General features: G+C 43.9%; 2 protein-coding genes and 1 long non-coding RNA gene across 4 annotated transcripts; 2 read left to right on the top strand and 1 right to left on the bottom strand.

Annotated features, from left to right (window-relative positions):
- The first annotated feature begins 25 nt into the window (after nucleotides 1-25).
- On the top strand, nucleotides 26-2,769 carry smug1 (single-strand-selective monofunctional uracil-DNA glycosylase 1). Of its 2 annotated transcripts, none has more exons than XM_022228974.2 (3): nucleotides 26-146; nucleotides 882-1,300; nucleotides 1,800-2,769. In XM_022228974.2, exons 2-3 carry the CDS (start codon nucleotides 896-898, stop codon nucleotides 2,328-2,330), a joined length of 936 nt encoding a protein of 311 aa, XP_022084666.2. In that variant the 5' UTR covers nucleotides 26-146; nucleotides 882-895; the 3' UTR covers nucleotides 2,331-2,769. The 2 variants fall into 2 exon arrangements, with proteins under 2 accessions (XP_022084666.2, XP_022084665.2); XM_022228973.2 differs by having other exon boundaries at nucleotides 42-146; nucleotides 887-1,300.
- Nucleotide 2,770: 1 nt separating this feature from the next.
- On the bottom strand, nucleotides 2,771-13,747 carry iqcb1 (IQ motif containing B1). Its single transcript, XM_022228972.2, has 12 exons — nucleotides 13,499-13,747; nucleotides 12,184-12,346; nucleotides 11,173-11,399; nucleotides 10,883-10,982; nucleotides 10,136-10,306; nucleotides 9,038-9,146; nucleotides 8,274-8,383; nucleotides 7,254-7,396; nucleotides 6,732-6,880; nucleotides 6,358-6,489; nucleotides 5,370-5,526; nucleotides 2,771-4,748 (listed from the first exon to the last, which is right to left on the bottom strand). The coding sequence occupies exons 1-12, from the start codon at nucleotides 13,602-13,604 to the stop codon at nucleotides 4,552-4,554; spliced, it is 1,764 nt and encodes a 587-aa protein (XP_022084664.2). The 5' UTR covers nucleotides 13,605-13,747; the 3' UTR covers nucleotides 2,771-4,551.
- On the top strand, nucleotides 13,744-16,916 carry LOC147798304 (uncharacterized). The gene is made up of 2 exons (XR_015426278.1): nucleotides 13,744-13,881; nucleotides 15,650-16,916. It is a non-coding gene; the product is annotated as an uncharacterized LOC147798304 (long non-coding RNA).
- Nucleotides 16,917-16,920: the final 4 nt, after the last annotated feature.

Raw genomic sequence — 16,920 nt, 5'->3', positions numbered from 1 at the left:
TACTTCCGCGTGGGAAACGTGAATTGCGCCCTCAACGTTGGTTAGATCTTTACATCCAGGTACGTACGCGTACACGTATGTACGGCCGGCCCGGCGTCAGTCGTGCCAGTGTAGCGCTAGTTAGCAGACGACACGTCTTCGATTTGGTAATGGAATATTTATTTTTACGATTTTAACAGAGATGGGTGTTATAAAATACCACATCACAATGTACACATAATAATTTGATCTGATACAAAATGGCTGTAGATAACCTCAGTCACGTCTACCAGCTCGAGGTCGGAGGTTGTTCCATTGGCCTAGTCATGCTTAGTACTAGTACATTATGTACATGTAGGTCTGCATGATCTGGGCAACTCTCCATTCACTTTCTACAGGGATTTGCATGTTTTCCTCTTTTTTGCAGCAATATGATAAAAATAACTGAAACCTTTTCAGTACAGCGTGGGAGATGTTTATAGCATGTAAATAGTGAAATTTCAGGCACATTTGATGTAAAGGTCAAGAGTTTTGTCAATAATTTAGATTTTTCCCCATGAGCGCAAACTTTTTTTGCCCCTTTGAGTTTTGAGTGTGAAATATGGAGTAGCCATCAGTTGACCAATCAGAGAGAAGAATCAAGATTCAGTGACGTCCTCCCGACTGCCCCTGAATGTGGAGAAGTCCCTTTATGTGGGGACAAAATCATTCCCCCATACAGAGAATGTCCCCCTAAGCGGGGACAATTTTTTTTTTCAAGTGGGTTTGGAGATCCTACCATTGCCCTGGGGATTCTTTAATTGCCATGATTAGATTCAGCAAAAAAAAACACGGAAAGCACTTCAAACACACATTTCAAATACCGGTAGTTTTGTGAGGTGTTTTCCTTTTTCATTTCCAAGACAAGTTAGTTACAATGCCCAGGAAAAGGACTGCAGCCCGTGATCAGAATGAAGTACCGGCAAAAATGGTGAAAAGCAACCAAGAGGATGAAATAGATGGAGCAACCGATGCGCATCTCTGGCAAGATGGGGTGAATGCGATGGGTGATGCAGCATCAGCGATTGCCCCGGCCACCACAAGTAATGTCACAACGCCGTCATCTGGCGGCATCGCCGATCGCTTCTTGTCTGAACTGGTGGCACCCTTCAACAGGGACGTGGCCGGGATGGAGTTTGGGAAGCCAGTGGAGTACGTGTATAATCCACTCGAGTACGCCAGCGAGCCACATGAGGACTACATCAGAAAGTACTGCAACTCAACGAAAGACATCCTCTTCCTGGGAATGAACCCTGGCCCGTTTGGAATGGCACAGAACGGGGTAAGTTTCAGTGAAAATGATCCTAATCCTACGCCATGTCCTGTGAAATTCTCACATACTGTAAACTGCAGCTACAAAGGTCGCATTGCTGGAAGCACCCCAAGATGGCTTTTGGCCCCACTTTCAAGCTACAGACCAAGTATAACTGTGGCACAGTGGAGATCAGTAATAACCGTCAGAGGTTTTGTCAGGCAGTTCTGTGGGCCCTGATTGCATTTCCATCGCTTCTTGGCTCGTTATTGCACCTTGCCCCTTTTTTTTTGGTTCAAAATGACAACTGATATGGGGTTTTCACAAGCTAGCTCTGTGCAATTCCATATTTACTCCAATTTTCCAAATAAGGTTTCTCTCAGTAATTTTGTCAGATCGTTCTTGAGTGTTTGCAAATCTTACAGACCTTTAGCATACTCTGGCAACTTTGAGCCTTGACATATGCCTAGTCTGGATGTAGAAACTACTAATCTTGGTCCTTAAATAGTCTTGTTGTTTCTTTCCCAAGGTTCCCTTTGGAGAGCACGATTCTGTCGTCAACTTTCTGGGCATCACAGGAAATGTTGGCAAGCCACCCAAAGAGCACCCTAAGAGACAGATTGTGGGGCTGAGCTGTGACCGGAAAGAAGTGAGTGGCAGTCGCTTCTGGGGGCTGTGGAAGACACTCTGCGGAACCCCCGAGGCGTTCTTCCGTCACGCCTTTGTCTATAACCACTGCTCCCTGGTCTTCATGTCCGAAACGGGGAAGAACATCACGCCGGCGGACATGCTGGTGGGCACGCGCAAGGAGCTGGTAGAGCTCTGTGACACCTTCATCTGCAAGATGGTTCAGCTTCTTGAGGCCAAGGTAGTGGTGGGTATCGGGAAGTTTGCTGAGGAGAGGGCCAAGAGGGCCTTACAGGCCGGGGGTGTTGAAGGGGTACGCGTGGTGACCATTATGCACCCCTCCCCTATCAACCCAGCAGCCAATAAGGGATGGGATCAAGCTGTCACTAAGCAACTTGTCGAGTTGGATCTGCTTCAATACTTCAAGAAATAGAGCAGAGATGCCGGATTATGTTGCAAAAGAGAACAAACCCCTGTTAGCACCATTCCAAATTGGAAATCGATAATGTGGGGTGTCATTACATATCTGGAAATTTGGATGGACTTTGATCTTGCGTGATAATGTAGTTTTAAATTTACAGTGATGAACAGCAGCATCTGCAAAGAGAAGACATTATCTTTCCCTTTGTTCCTGGAAACTCTCCCGTGAAGTACGTACAAACACGTTTTTTAGGGCCTATGCAGAGCAAAAATTTGACTATCAATAGCAAGAAAATCCTTCCGTTTGTCTTAAAGCCATAAAAGTCAAAGGAAATTTCCTACATAAAATGTTATTTTGTTTCTATTCAAGGAAATGTTTAGCCAACCTTTTCAAGCATTTGTAAAGATTTTAATATAGAATCTTCATAATAAATGAAGAACATAAGTCGGAAGTCACTTTCAGAACTGAAGATTTAATTTACAATAACCAGCAAATTGATGGCTCAGCTGTACACAAGGCTTCACATATCAGTTGGACGGAAATGAAATGCTTCTTACCATAGTACTCTCAGTCTAGAATACAAGAAAATTTGGTCAAAATATAATCATTCACATCAATCAGTAGCATTCAAAAAATCTTATGTACATATACATGTATTGCACTCTAACTGCTTCATGACAACATCTTGCATACTACAAGCAGAATGAGGTTCATTCAAGTTCCCTTCACAAAAAAACACATCTGTCCTGAAAGCCAGCCTGCTAGAGCATATCTTGCACGGGGTGTTTCTTACAGGATGTTCATTAACCCTAGTAATCCTCAATTCTCTGACAGTTTAAGGATTGTGGACTACAGGGTTAATGTCTACTAAAGTTATATGTACAGGTGTAGGCAGTGCTTTGGTGTATTCCTGCACCCGTATTCGAAAAGTTGGAATGTAATGCCACAGCACCCTTACACCCCAGTTATTAGTGAAAAATGTTGAATATGGTGTAACTCTATTAAATAAGGTGTAACTTGAGGTTTTACCCCACGATATCCCACAAAACCCTGTTCAACCTCGAGGTAAACCTCTTGGTTGACTCTGCATTCTTTCCGCCAGCTTGTCTTAAAGCTCACACTCTTCAAAGTTCTTTTGAGTTCACGACGTTCAGCAATAGTGCTCATTTGCATTTCAGTAATCCTCCGATGATACCTACGAGACTTGAGGCTTTACCAAGGTGCTTTTTTAAGGGCAGCATATTGGACAAAATTTAATATCATTAAGAAATTCTGGGGAATCAATTGACAAAAATACCGTAAAAGTTTGAATAATCTTACCACTTCATCTGAAATGAACTATTTACACTTCAAGTTAATTTACAATTTGTTGAAACTAACCTCATCAGGTCATTGACCCAAATACAATTCCTGATGTGGGAGCTACCAGTCCACCATTCCCACACTTAGCATTGTTTGATAAATGACTTTTAGTCGCCTAACAGAAAGCCGGTATCTTCAGATTTTTTAACTGCTTGTAGACCATGTTATTGTGGCTGAAATATTTTGACTGAAAATATTGCAGCCCACTGCTGATATGCAACCACACAGCACAAATACTGACTTTCTGAAGTCATTGGTACAGTTATTTGTACAATATTTCTGAAAGCACGCTCCTATTTTTCAACACTCCAGAGGATGGCCAGAATATCCTGGCCGAAATGTCGAGTTGACACTCACCAGTTCTTCTTAGAACCACACCTCTTCAAAAAGGAGATTAATTCCATGGTGTACCCGCAGGCCAATATCCCAACACTCCAGGGCACACCCACAGAGCGATTTTGGCCATTAGCAACCAAGTTCAACACATGCTTTGCCCCCACAGGCTTCTTGGACTCTGCGTATGTGTACAAAAGAAATGGGGGATTAGACCACGTCAGCCAGATACTTTGCCCCATCATCTGTGCCCAAGTATACAGATAGCTAGATCGTGTTTACACACCCTGGCACAAAGCGGTTTAAAAAAATTACCGAGATCACAGGCTAACTAATGAAAATAATGACAAGACAAGGCTGTTCAAGAATCCCGATATTGTGCAACGTACAGTCTTGAGCAAAGGTTTGCAAGGCGTAAGGTATCTGCATGAACAACGGTACAGTTAGCCAACATTTAATAATGTGTCGAGAATTTCACTACAGCATTGCACTCAGTTTCTTTCCTGCTGCGTATCTCCTTTTTTTTTGTTTTTTCTTCTCATAAAATGTTGGAGTCGTAGTCTTGCTCAGCTTCCTCGTCTGTTCTCTCATCAGCGTTGAGTTTCTTCCACCACGGCTGACGCAGCATCACCATCTGCTCCTTGTGATTGGCCAGAGCCTTGGTGGCAATGGGGGCCGAGTGACTGGTGAACTTGTGGATGTCACGATCTGTCAGGTCACACAGCTTTGGCGCATCTAGAGTGATCAAACATTGAAAAAAAAAAAAGGATTAAAAAGTTTTCATTTTCTTCTGGTTGAAATGCGTCTGGCTTATTCATAAACAGAGGTATGAGCTTTGACAAAAGAAGGATTTGGGGGCCTTCCATCTCTGGCTACTTTACAAGTACATGTGATTGTTTCAAAATCAAGAACTACAGATCAGTGTTGTCACAATGAATACAAGACCAGACGACTGGGTGAACGGTGACAAGGCATGCTTTTGCTGCAATTCACCATTTTAAATACATATAGTTTCCGATGTGAATTCTGACTGGATATCTCGTGTTGGTCATGTGATGGTCTTAAGGTCTGAACTAGAACACTATGTGTACTTTTTGCGATATTTTTAAAGGTTTAAAGTTTTCCGTCCAGCTGTTTTTACCCTCCACTGGGCTTGATGGCCCATCTGCTGGAAAGAACTGAGCCCCAGCCTTCACTCTCCAAGGCCAAACGGCCTCAGAGGCTGACCTTGCCAGCCACTGCTGGATTGCAAGAATGAATTTGTTCAAGTGGACAATGTTCTGCCATCGTCTGAAAATTATCGGTAAAACAGCTGTCATTGACTGGCCACGGCAAACGGGATTCCGGTTCCCTTACCGCTGAGCAGGTCAGCGTCTGTCTCCAGTGAGGCCAGGAGTGCTTCCCTCCTTTGGTAGCTCTTCCGATGAGCCATGCGGACGCTCAGGTATCGACCCAGCATCTCTTGGGCTTCGTTATGAAGCTCCTGCTGCAACTGGTAGCTCAGCTGCTTGGGCTGAAGGAGATCAAGGAAATGAAAGTTGGTTTGCTTGTGGAAGCCAAGTAACGATTGGACCACTTTATACTGTAAAGGATCAGAGCTTTAGCGTTAGTCTTACACTACACCGTGCAGGATTCAATCTTGGTGCTCTGGGTTTGAGAGAACAGAAAGCAGCAACATGCCAATTAAAACGACCTTGATGAACAGATCATAAAACAGTTTATGTCCCACACGGTGGTGAAAATAGTCCTATTGCGAGACACTTTCACACACTAAGTTCGAGTGAAATGGAATAATAATAATTATCCGCATTCCACGACGTTTAAAAGCGCCATTATTATCCCTGCACATTGGGCTCACACATCATATGAACATTCCTGAAACCATTTCAGCTCCCTGGGGAGTATACTAGCTGATTTCGGCGCAAACGGCTAAACATAACCGTGTCTGCCCTCACAGGTACCCATTTACTTCTGAGTACAGAGAGGCACACAGGGTTAAAGTGACTTGCCCAGGATCATAACATGCTGCCATTAGCTGGATTCGAACCCCTGACCCTATCATCAGAAACTACAAACCCTAACCACTAGGCCAAATGCCTCCATGTGCGAGTTGTGGAACTTTCAAGTGTTCTTACAACAATCTAATTCAGGCAATATCTTTTGTTACACGTGCATGGTCCCCAAAACAACGGAACTAGTATGCCAGATATTTGGTCAGTCTCTGATCTTTCTCAAAAACGTGTGGCTATGTGACATTGGCAACTTCCAAACCTAAAGATTCTCTTGATCTTAGAGTGACCATGACCTGATCACTTCTAAGCACGATTCCTTGTTTTCTGTTTACCGGATGTGCCTCTCGATGCTGGTCAATAGTTCTCTGCAGATCGACTCTTCGTTCCTCCGTCAGGCCAGGTGGGGGTCGAAACAATAACGGCTCCCTTTTCTTTTCCTCCAATTTCTTCAAGAATCGGCGGACCTAACCCCCCAAAAATAAGAACAGAACAATGTCATACACTCTGTACAATATTCCATTTCAGGAAACACAAAGTTGAAACACCTCAGAAGTATTTCAAATACGCAATAAAAGTGGACCTTCGGTGTTTTTTGTTAGTGTGATGAAGATTTTAATTGTGCAAAGTCCCATACTTTACATGCAGCTAAACAGTTCAAACTTGCCCACAGGCATTCATCCTACCTCCATTATGCATGGTGACTTACCACTCTCTGGATGGTGATGGCCGCTCTGACCTGCTGGGCGGTGGCCTTGCGCAGACCCAGCTTACGTCGCTCCAGGATCCCTCGCCAGCGAGCCTGTAGCTTCACGGCGGCTGCAATCTGAGACATCTGCAAATACCGGTCCACTTTGCCTGATGGGCAAGCACAAGAAAAGGAAAGAACTACAAAGTCAAGTGCCTGCTTGGAGAGTGTGGCCTCTTTGACAAGTGCATCATTGGACTTGACCTTAGCTTGCTGTTCCATGGTGTCCATCAGTGCACTGCTTCTACCTAATTGCCCTGTTCAGTTGTCTACTGTGCCTTTTACAATTAAAGGTGTCCAGCTATCAAGTGTGTCCCCGAGTCTAAATTACCACTTCAGCAACTTACTCAGTTCACCTGTCTGCTACAACTCACATCTTCATCACCCTGTCTGCTTTGTCCAGTTAAACACGTTGACTGCGGACTAGTAGTAACAGGTGTACCAGATTTTCACTTGTGTGAAAGCCGTCAGTATCCAGCTTACCTGGAGCCATGGCAGCGATCATGTCCAGTTGTTTCTGTCTGGTCTGTCGGATGGCTTGCCTCCTGGACACCAACAGCTGATGCTGGAGCTCCCTCCTCTCCCGTTCCTTCTCCACCTGTAGGTCGCGCTGTGCTTGCTTCTCTCTGGAGGTTGAGGTGCACAAAACAATCATATCAATTGATTCCCCTGAGAACAATCTTGACACAAGAAAAACCATCCAGGGAACTGTAATCACAAATGGCATAGGGTGGCTGGCGCTCAAAGCACTCACCTCTTGCCACTATCAGGGGTGTGAGTGGCCACTTAAATTGAAGCTGAAGACAGCTATCAACAAGCTGAAATGTAAGAAGTCCCCATTTCTTTGTACACAGCAGGTGCACAAAAAAGCTGAAATTCAGGGTCAACATCTAAACAAAACAAGCTGAAATCAGCTAAAAAGCTGAACTCTCACACCCCTGCACTATGATTCTGAGTTCAGTTCCCACTGCCATATGTAAAGGCAGAGTTCTTTGCTGGTTTTCTCCTGAGCTGTTAGGGTTCTCCAGTCCTCTTCCATCCGTACTACAACCCCCCTTCCCCCCGGAAAACTATTAACACTTATGTCTCTGGCTGTGCTGCGTAGGCAGTTGTGGGTCATTTGTCGGCTGCCTGAGGCACCCTTGTGTGCCTTCTGCTTGACCATACCATACTTTAACACCTTCACTGCACAGCACATTTGAACACACTTGTAAATGTATATAATGTCTTAGATATGCCATGTATGCGGTAATTATTACCTGTAATCAATTGCATAATCATACAATGAATGTTCAATGCTCTTGTATAAAGTGACAGATTGGATGTTACCTTCCAAGAGACAAAGCTGAGTAGATGGAATGTGCAATCTGTTAGCGAATGAAATTATGACACCCTACTGTTGGAGAGGAATGTTTCATATATAACACCTGAGTGTGTGAAGGATGGCCCTCAGTAATGGAGCCTAAGTCTGATCGCTGCCTTTTGTTGATCATTTCTTCTTACCTGAAGCTCTTCTGCAGTCTGGTAAATGCCTTGTTTGCTTTCTTTAGTTGCTTGCGCGTCTGGAATCCTCTCCATACTGCCTGGACAGTCCGGGCTGCTCGATGTAATCTCTGTATTGTGCAGGGTGACAGTAGGAACTCAGTGCTAAACCACGCTGGTCAACGCCCAAGGCAGGCATTGCTCTGGTCTTGTTAGTTCTTATCTCACTGCAAGTCCACCAGGCTCAAAACGCATGGTAACTTGTATTGCAAGTATTAAACACGATGTGACCTTCCTGCCGAAGTTTAGTTTATTGCAACACGATGGTGACTTTTTGCCCTCGAGAAATACTGGGATACAATACACACTGAAAATCGACATTACTGATGCGTTTTTGGTAATATGATAAATAGGAGACGTTTGAGGCACTTGCTGGGGGCTAACATACCAGTCCTACTATTGTTAATGTCACGTTGAAGCAAGCGCATATCACGTCAAATGTGACACAAAAAATGGTTGTCCGGTTACAGGGGAACCAGTATATTGCCGCCACCAAGCATCTCAAGATCTCCTACTGAAATTGGGTTTGATGTCAAACTTAGCACAATAAAGAGGTAACTTTAACAAAGAGAAAACAATTTCCAAAATTGTCTATACCTGACAGTAACGCACAAAATACTCTTCAGGGAAACATCAGCTTGTTACCCTGAATTCGCACTCTTTCCTGGTTCATAGTTTTCTACTGCAGAGGACAACTTACCGGTACTTTTGACCTATGATCTCACCTGCAGCTCTGCCTGCTGGGTCGACCCGGCATCTAATAGAGCCAGAAGCTTCTTCAAGTCGCGACCAAATCCTTTGCCGGTCCATCTGCTCAAAAGTGGCCTCAGACCCCTGCAAGATGCAAGTCATACACAAACACTCAACCTGACTATGGAGGTATATTCCTAAGAGCAGTTCCTGAATCCTCCAAAATCTCTTAATGTTAAGGTAGAGAAGAACACGTTTCTTGAGGTACTGTCTTTGGGCTTATAACTCCATGTAAACATATTGTGCCTAGGCTCTATTGTCAACCCTGAAAAATCCTGCATTCAGGCAGATCTCGTTGGAAGGTGGTGAAACCACTACACAGCACAGGAATGTTGTTAAAGTACAAAAATATGAGTGAAAAGTGACAACCTAAGGCCTATAATACCCTCATTCTACACCCACCGCTCCAAATATTTCAGTGCCTCTCTTCATGGTCTCTGAATTTATATCAAGCCATTCTTTGATCTACATGTAGAATTCCATAGGTATTCATCATCGGTTTTGAGGCCAATTGGGTCGGCCTCGGCTCCTATGATGGCCCTCCATCTAGTCATGTCCCTCACGTCTTCCGCACTCACACCCAGCAGTCGCATGTCAGCAGACACGGTCTCCTACCAGGTCTTGCGCAGTCGGCCGACTGGTCTGGACCCCTCTATCTCCGATCTCGTACATTTCTTGACCCAGTTGGTGTCCTCCTTCCGCTCCACGCAACCATGCCTCCTCAGTTTACTTCTTCTCATGACTTCCCCGATCCCTTCCACCCCGACTCTCCACCTCAACTCCTCACTTTGGAACATGGTCCGACTGAGACAGTCTGCACATCCACCAGTTATCTTAATCTACATGCACATTTGTGGCTCTGACACTTCAGTACTCCACATCGGAACACAATTGAAGAGGTTTTGGAGACACATAATTGACCTCGTCTGCTGTTGTACACGGGTCACAACTACAGATTAATCAACTCTATTTCCTGTATTTCTTCTACACAACATTAACCGAAATTCTGAAGTACATTTTGAGAAAAAGGTACTGCCTTTTGTTCAAGGTTGGAATGTGCTGATTTTCCTTACTTGTATCTGGTGTAGAGCAGTCTGATGAGTGGCTGGTGCACATCGGCAATGTTGACCAGAGTCCTTGTTGCAGCTGCACCAACCTCTGCTTCGGTGAACGCAGACAGCTTATAGATGACCTCATCCAACAGACTATGAACCACCTTCTCATCGAGTGTCTGCAATACCACTCTAGGAGACGGGGATGGAATGAGCATCGATTACAGTTAGACACCGTGAAACCATGGGTGTAACAAAACAGAAATATATTAGTAACACTGATGCGCCACCATACGGCATCTGGATATGAAATCTGAATCACTAAGTATTTGTTTACGCCGTTCTCAATCATGAATATAGATGAAACATGGTGATACATTGTATGAAAAGGTTACCCTTAACAGTCACTTTAAACACTGGCTCGTACGCTTGATTGAACACATACAAGAAGCGCTTGATCACCAAAGTCTCAAACCTCTTCACTATTACCACTGCTCACTGAGCCGTTAGATTAGTCCAATTTGATCTCCAGGGAACCACTTATACTCCTGCAGGAGTGAGGCAATTGTGGTTGCCTTGCCCAAGAAACACTGGCACCCTGAAACCTGTGTGGTTCGAACCCACCTATTGTCACAAGTGAGTTAAATACCAGAACCACTGGGCCACACCACTGACCAGTGGTCTGAACCTTACACAACGAGATTAGGACTTTAAAAATCTTCTGTGCTGAAAAGACCGACAGGGCATATAGTGTGGGAGCAAACTTACGGGTTGACTCGAACTGCATTCTGGAACAATCCCAGAATGACAATGGCAGTCTCTTTGTCGTCGGTTATCAGCATCTGAAGCAGGTAATTTGATCTGAGAACTGAAATAAAAAGAGAGACTGTTTGGCTGCGCATTTTCCATTAATTTTGGCTATGAGAGACATACATGTATGACTTTACCAATATGCATCACCAGATTAGTACATCTGTAGGGAAATAATACTGTTTTCTTCAAAATGAAAAAAAAACATATAATCAAACGAGATGCGAGGAATATGAGTGGATTACTACCGTGCATTGTGAGGAAGACGTGACCGCTGATAAGCCACTGTAAGGCTTCAATGACTTCCTGAAAGTCCTTGATCAGGTCGTCCTTCAAGGTCAACGTCTTCTCCGGGATCTTCATGTAGCGGAATTGGACGTTGCGGGCCAAGATGAGCAGCCGCTCTGAGGCTTCAGGGAGGAAGATGGCATTGTACTCATAGGTGTCGGTGGGTTCAAGGCCAACAGCACAATGCCTGGGAAAACAAAAAAATTCACATTTGATACTTTCCTTCTGGTTGGTTACTTTCATGGTATGCATGGGTACAGTGTAATACCAACAAAAACACAGACTGTTTGCATACAAGAAACCCTTAACCACTTGCCGCCTGGGACTCCGGTTTCGGGCACCGTGTGTTTATATGCGTGGCCGGGGTCTCTGAACTCGGACAAAGGGAACTGGGCCTTGTAACAGAAGACCGTACTCGGAACAAAAGACCAGGCTGCTGGGAATTACCGACATTTTTTCACTCTCAAAAGTGGTGATAATCCAGCCTTGTTTTGAAACGGTATACCATGGTTTGGGGCATTGAGAGCAAGTGGATTACCACCCGGGACAAAAGGGCTCCACCATCGCAGCCATGAGCCACACAGCACCGCTGCATGCTAATCTGGCCCCTATTGAAAAGAGGTCAGCAGCGCACTGTGCCAGGTTCGTGAACAAAAGAAAGTTACATAACACCGCACAATCTGGGCTCTTTTTACAAGGCTGCAGGCTTGGCTGAAATACTCAGGCGTCAATAGATTTTGTCTGTCAGACTAGAGTGGCCACCAGACAGTAATTTGTGTGGGTGTAAACATCCATTATTTGAAGTGATGAATTTTTGAAGAATTTTGAAAACTGAAAATCTTGAAAAGTCCCGATTATGTGCACTGCATTTTTCAAACCATCTGGCAGCAAGTGGTTAACGCTACAGCCCCACTTGAAAAGGGCATATGGTTAAAGGATAACAGCCCTGTTGCACCATCAATGGAGCTCACGCTAGGATCTTGGCCAAGGAAGCCGCAGTGTTCCATTTGCCCTGGATGAGTGAGAAATCTTGTCTCAAGGCCAGGAGGACGCTCTGCAGAAGGTCAAACTGCCAGATGTCTTTCTTGACTTTGGCCGCTCGCTGAGACCCAGGAATGACGCTGTCCAAAATGTCTGAGAATGAGAATAAAAAGTTGAATGATTCCACAGACCCACGGTCACGGACCTTACATTACATGTACGTGTTGCTATGCCCAAACTATGTCTCTGGTGTGAGTTCCAGCTTTCGAGTTCACGATGGTCAACAACCGGTTGGTGTCATCTGGAGTAATGTCATTGGAATTTAATCTCCAGTTGACTTAGGTGCTTCCATGGGCTTGGACTAAAGGGATGCTGACAAGGAAGAATCCAGATCATGGATTCAATCCCTGGCAGCGACTGCTTTTTCATTTATCATCCTTTTTTTTCCCAGGGAAAATGTCAGTCTTATATGCACACACATGTACTTCTCAAAACAGCATAATTTCGCTTTTCGGGAATTCGTGGTTTAAAAAGATTTTCTTAAGATAGATAAGGGCAGAGAACCAATTCCAAACAATTAATGCAATTAATTAGTGTTGTTGCTGCTGATTCTCATGAAATCAAGGACTGCTACCAGATGCAGAGCTGCTGCCGGAACAAAAACAAGAAAACAACTTAAACCAAAAGAAAAACATAACACATAAAGGTTGAAACAAAATTTGAATCACATGAAAAGGAAAACACAAACTGTAAACATCCCATCCCATAAAAACTGAACAAAACCAAAACCTCACGCCACTGCCTTGCTTAGCATGCTTATAAAAGTTATGACCAGGATGACAAAATCTTCGCCAAATTACCATGACTTGATGCAGTGTATTACAGCTTCAATGTTTGAGGCCACAATCCAACTTATGCCAGTTTGCTTATATTTGAGGAAGAACTCCATATACGGATGCCAGTAATTCCTCCCTACAGCAACATTAATAGCCATAACATGCATAAGAAAGCCAAACCATGTCCTGAAGTTAAATTTAGGCCTACGTAATTTAGGAGGGAAAATACCAAGTCGTTTACTGAGAAAACACTTTGATTTTTTCAGCCCAGTCTCATAGGGTTTGTATACAGAGTGTCAAGTGGCGTCCGTATATGGAAATGTTTCCTATATTAGTTTTAACATGACGTGACTGACAGACTGGAAATTGGGCCTACGGATACGTACAGTACATCAAAGTATGATCACACGTGCGATGCCTAAGTGACGTGTGTACATGTACATGTACATCACGCGCTATAGGGCCTAACCTTGGATTGCAAGCAGCAGAATTGGAACGTTTTTATCTGAAGTTTCTGTAACCTGATGAGCAAGATCCTCTACTCGCCTGTCCTCAAGTGTGTCAGCTCCACTCATTTTTTTAAGGGAATGAAATACTGACCAAAAGAAACGGGAAATCTACTTGGTACGATGATCAATTCGTGATCTCGAGCTCTCTGGAATTCGCGGTCAACAGCGCCCTCCATAGGTCAAATCGTGAAAAAGGTGATTACATCATCACCACATGCGCACTGAGGTGTGAAAGCGTGAACTTTATCATCAAGTTGATTGCTACGGTCACCGATACGAAGCGAAGCTTGAGATTTAACGAAAAGCATAACGTTAGATCATAGAGCAAGGAAGAGTTGTGTGCGTAGGTATCAGTGCCTTTGACAGGTTCCATGAAAGATATCCTAAGTATGCATGTACAAATATGTGCGTCTCGAAGATTCATGCAGAATAGGCACGATGGGCGCCGCAATTAATTGAATTATGTCACGTCATTCACATTTTATTTACGTTAGGCATGACATATCATGCATGTTTGTTAGGCAGACCTAATGTGCATGACAGTATATGTCGTATAGTTACCAGGTCCCTAATTTGGCGAAATAAGGGACCTGGCGACTATACCATGTAGGTTTGCCTGATACTGACAAACTAAAAGTAATTAAAGACACCCATGAATCTAATGCCTTCACAATGGTGTAAAAGTCCAGGGATCTGCCGCTGCCGGTCGGGCCCGACCGGCACGCAGAATTGCCGACCGCCACAATCTGCCAAATCAACTTTTCCGACTGGCACGTATTCCCGATAAGAACCCAAATAAAATAGCATCTTGGTCGAGGGATCGATCGTGAAGATATGAAAATCGTGAAGAAACCGTAAAATTTCTTCATAAATTTCACTTTGCACTGCCATGCATATCGTCTGCCCAGAAAGTGCTGTTTCCGGCCATCTGGGGGCTTTTAGATTCCAAAAATTTTCTGGTACGCTCCGCGCCAACAGATGGTGGCGCTCCGCTTAGATAGTCCTGCCGGAACTAAAACCATCCTGGGCAGAACCCTGAAAGTCATAATGAGGAGGGGGCAGGGGTACATGTAAGTGCCTCTGAGCTGAGGTCGGAAAGAGTTCTATATAAGCCTACGGACAACACTAATTTTCCCTTAAAACAGCCACAAGAAAGTGATAACATGCCCTAAAAAGCAAAATTTAGCTAAGAAAATTCTGAAGCATTTACTAGGCCTAGCCTACCTCCAGAACGGTGGGGTCTGACGTCCGCTCCTCTCCCACAAACCCCAGAAGTGTGGGGTCTCTTCCACGAGGAGCAGACGTCAGGCCCCACAGTTCTGGGGGTAGGCCTAGCCTACTTGGAAAACACTGGGGACTGATTTTGTCTTTGAATAAAGGGACGTCTCCGAGTACAAGGACTGTAGAGCTAAAAAGTGAAATTTAGCTGGGAAAATTCCCATACAATTACTTAGATAACACATGTAGGTTTTTTCAGACAAATAGGTTTGTGCATAGAGCATCAAGAGTTGTCGTATATGGAACTCTTTCCCTGAGGTCCGTCATGTCTGTGCCCCAGCCTGTCCCCTCCCCAATTTTGAAATGTTTGATTGCAGAATCCATTTACATTTGTCATTTGTACAACTTTATCCAAGACCATAAAGACAAGCTGGAGATCAATGCCTTAAATTCAGTACCACACCAAAAATGTGTGCATTCAGTGTCCCTCTGTAACTATCACCCACCTACATGTAGTTATACCAGTGTCTAATAAGTTTACATCTTGGCCCCCCTTTTAATTTGGTTCCTTCATCGTACATGCTGTCCATAATAGCATTTAATTTATTTTCCAAACGAAGTGCACCATACTGTCGCTGATTATGGAAAGTTTAAGGTAAATGCACATGTACGAGTAGGCGCTGACCACTGTCAGTTTGAAGACTTTTTTGAATGTTTCTGGCCTGTTTCAGAACTAGGCCTAAGTTCAGTTTTATATCCAAGTGGACTTCTTTTGACAATCTATGATCAAATGGCTTTGTGATGGAATTTATGTTTTTCACCGTCGCTAGAGTGGAAGGATTAATCCGTGTTGTATACTGTATGCTATTTTTATTATTTACGGTATATTTCAGGTGGAGATAACATATTGGATCGGGTATCGCATAACAGTAGACAGCCAGTCTAAAGCCAATCATGTCACTTGGGAAGAAAGTCGCAGACATCGGATACAAGAGCTTCACGGTCAGCATGCTGATGCTGACGGGCTACGGGGGCTTCCTCGTCTGCCGACGAATCAGCAATTTTGTGAGAAACAGGAACCAGGCTGCGAACACTGGACCGGCGGCCATCGAAATGCCGGCAGAACTCGCAACAGAGACCAAGCAGTGATTGGGAACTTAGCTTCAACTGACAGGCCGACTGACGTCCAGCTTTTGCAAAGCAAAGCCCGATGGAACAGGAGTGATAATGTACTTCCCAGTGTTAGATCAAGAGGGTCCCACCCCGGAGCATGTGCATTATGGAAGTATTATTGATTCAACTGATCAGAAAAGAAGGCATGTGCTCCAGTGGTGTATTTACACAGTGCACTGCCAGTGGAATGTAAACTTGTTCCATTGTCCTTGGTCTTTGACCTATGCTCTCCGACAGGCCATTTAATAAAATGCAAAATGTTGAAGTGCCTTGGAGGATGTACATTCTCTATAGCAGCCCAAGGATGTTAAGCTGTTTGTTTACAATTTAAATACACTGAATGAAAATGTTAAGTGCTTTGAAGGATGCTCTCAGAGCCTGCAAACGCTGTATACTGTATCTGTCACTAATCTTTATTCTCCCGGTACCTAGTGATAGATGCCATCTGCCATCTCCGAGGGACTGACTTCCTTTGAGGGGGAGGGGCAGGCTGCTTTATGTTTTGTATTAGATTCCTATCCTACAATGTTCATCATCATAAGTATGGAACATGGAAATAGGTGTAAACTTTAAGTTTCGTTTAAAGACCTTTCTTCGTCATGCTAAGTGGAAGAAGTAAAATATTGATTTATATCCATCAGTTGTCATGAAAAAGGTCTTGGGAGCCCACCTTGTTGAGTGCAGACTTTTTTGGTTGCTGGAAACTTCAACATCAAGAAATGTACATGGAGGAATGTCCTGGTACTACAGAATTCGTGTTTTTGACTTTGCTTGAACTTGTTTGAGAGGCAAACGCTCAATTTTTTCATTTCCATACTTTGTCTCTGCAAAAAGTCATTGCAGGCTTCCAAATATGACAGACTTGTGGTTCACAAATCACTGACTTATGAAATCAAAAGAAATTTTTAAAAAGACAGCAATTACAGTGGAAGAAATATATGGTGTACTGAAGCTTGAAAAATTGTCATTAAAATTAGTCTAAACAAATACC

This window comes from Acanthaster planci, linkage group LG08, assembly GCF_054643075.1.
Source record: "Acanthaster planci isolate LZ-2023a linkage group LG08, COTS_SCS, whole genome shotgun sequence".
Classification (NCBI taxonomy): Eukaryota; Metazoa; Echinodermata; class Asteroidea; order Valvatida; family Acanthasteridae; genus Acanthaster; species Acanthaster planci.
This window is presented reverse-complemented; position numbering and strand designations above follow the sequence as displayed.

Coding starts and splice junctions, on each gene's coding strand:
- smug1 (XM_022228973.2), top strand. CDS start 78: ATGTACGGCCGGCCCGGCGTCAGTCGTGCCAGTGTAGCGCTAGTTAGC. Junction 147..886: donor GACGACACGTCTTCGATTTG/GTAATGGAATAT, acceptor TTCCAAGACAAG/TTAGTTACAATGCCCAGGAA. Junction 1,301..1,799: donor TTGGAATGGCACAGAACGGG/GTAAGTTTCAGT, acceptor TTCTTTCCCAAG/GTTCCCTTTGGAGAGCACGA.
- iqcb1 (XM_022228972.2), bottom strand. CDS start 13,604: ATGAGTGGAGCTGACACACTTGAGGACAGGCGAGTAGAGGATCTTGCT. Junction 11,400..12,183: donor TCCTTGGCCAAGATCCTAGC/GTGAGCTCCATT, acceptor TTGTTTTCCCAG/GCATTGTGCTGTTGGCCTTG. Junction 5,527..6,357: donor AGCATCGAGAGGCACATCCG/GTAAACAGAAAA, acceptor GATCTCCTTCAG/CCCAAGCAGCTGAGCTACCA.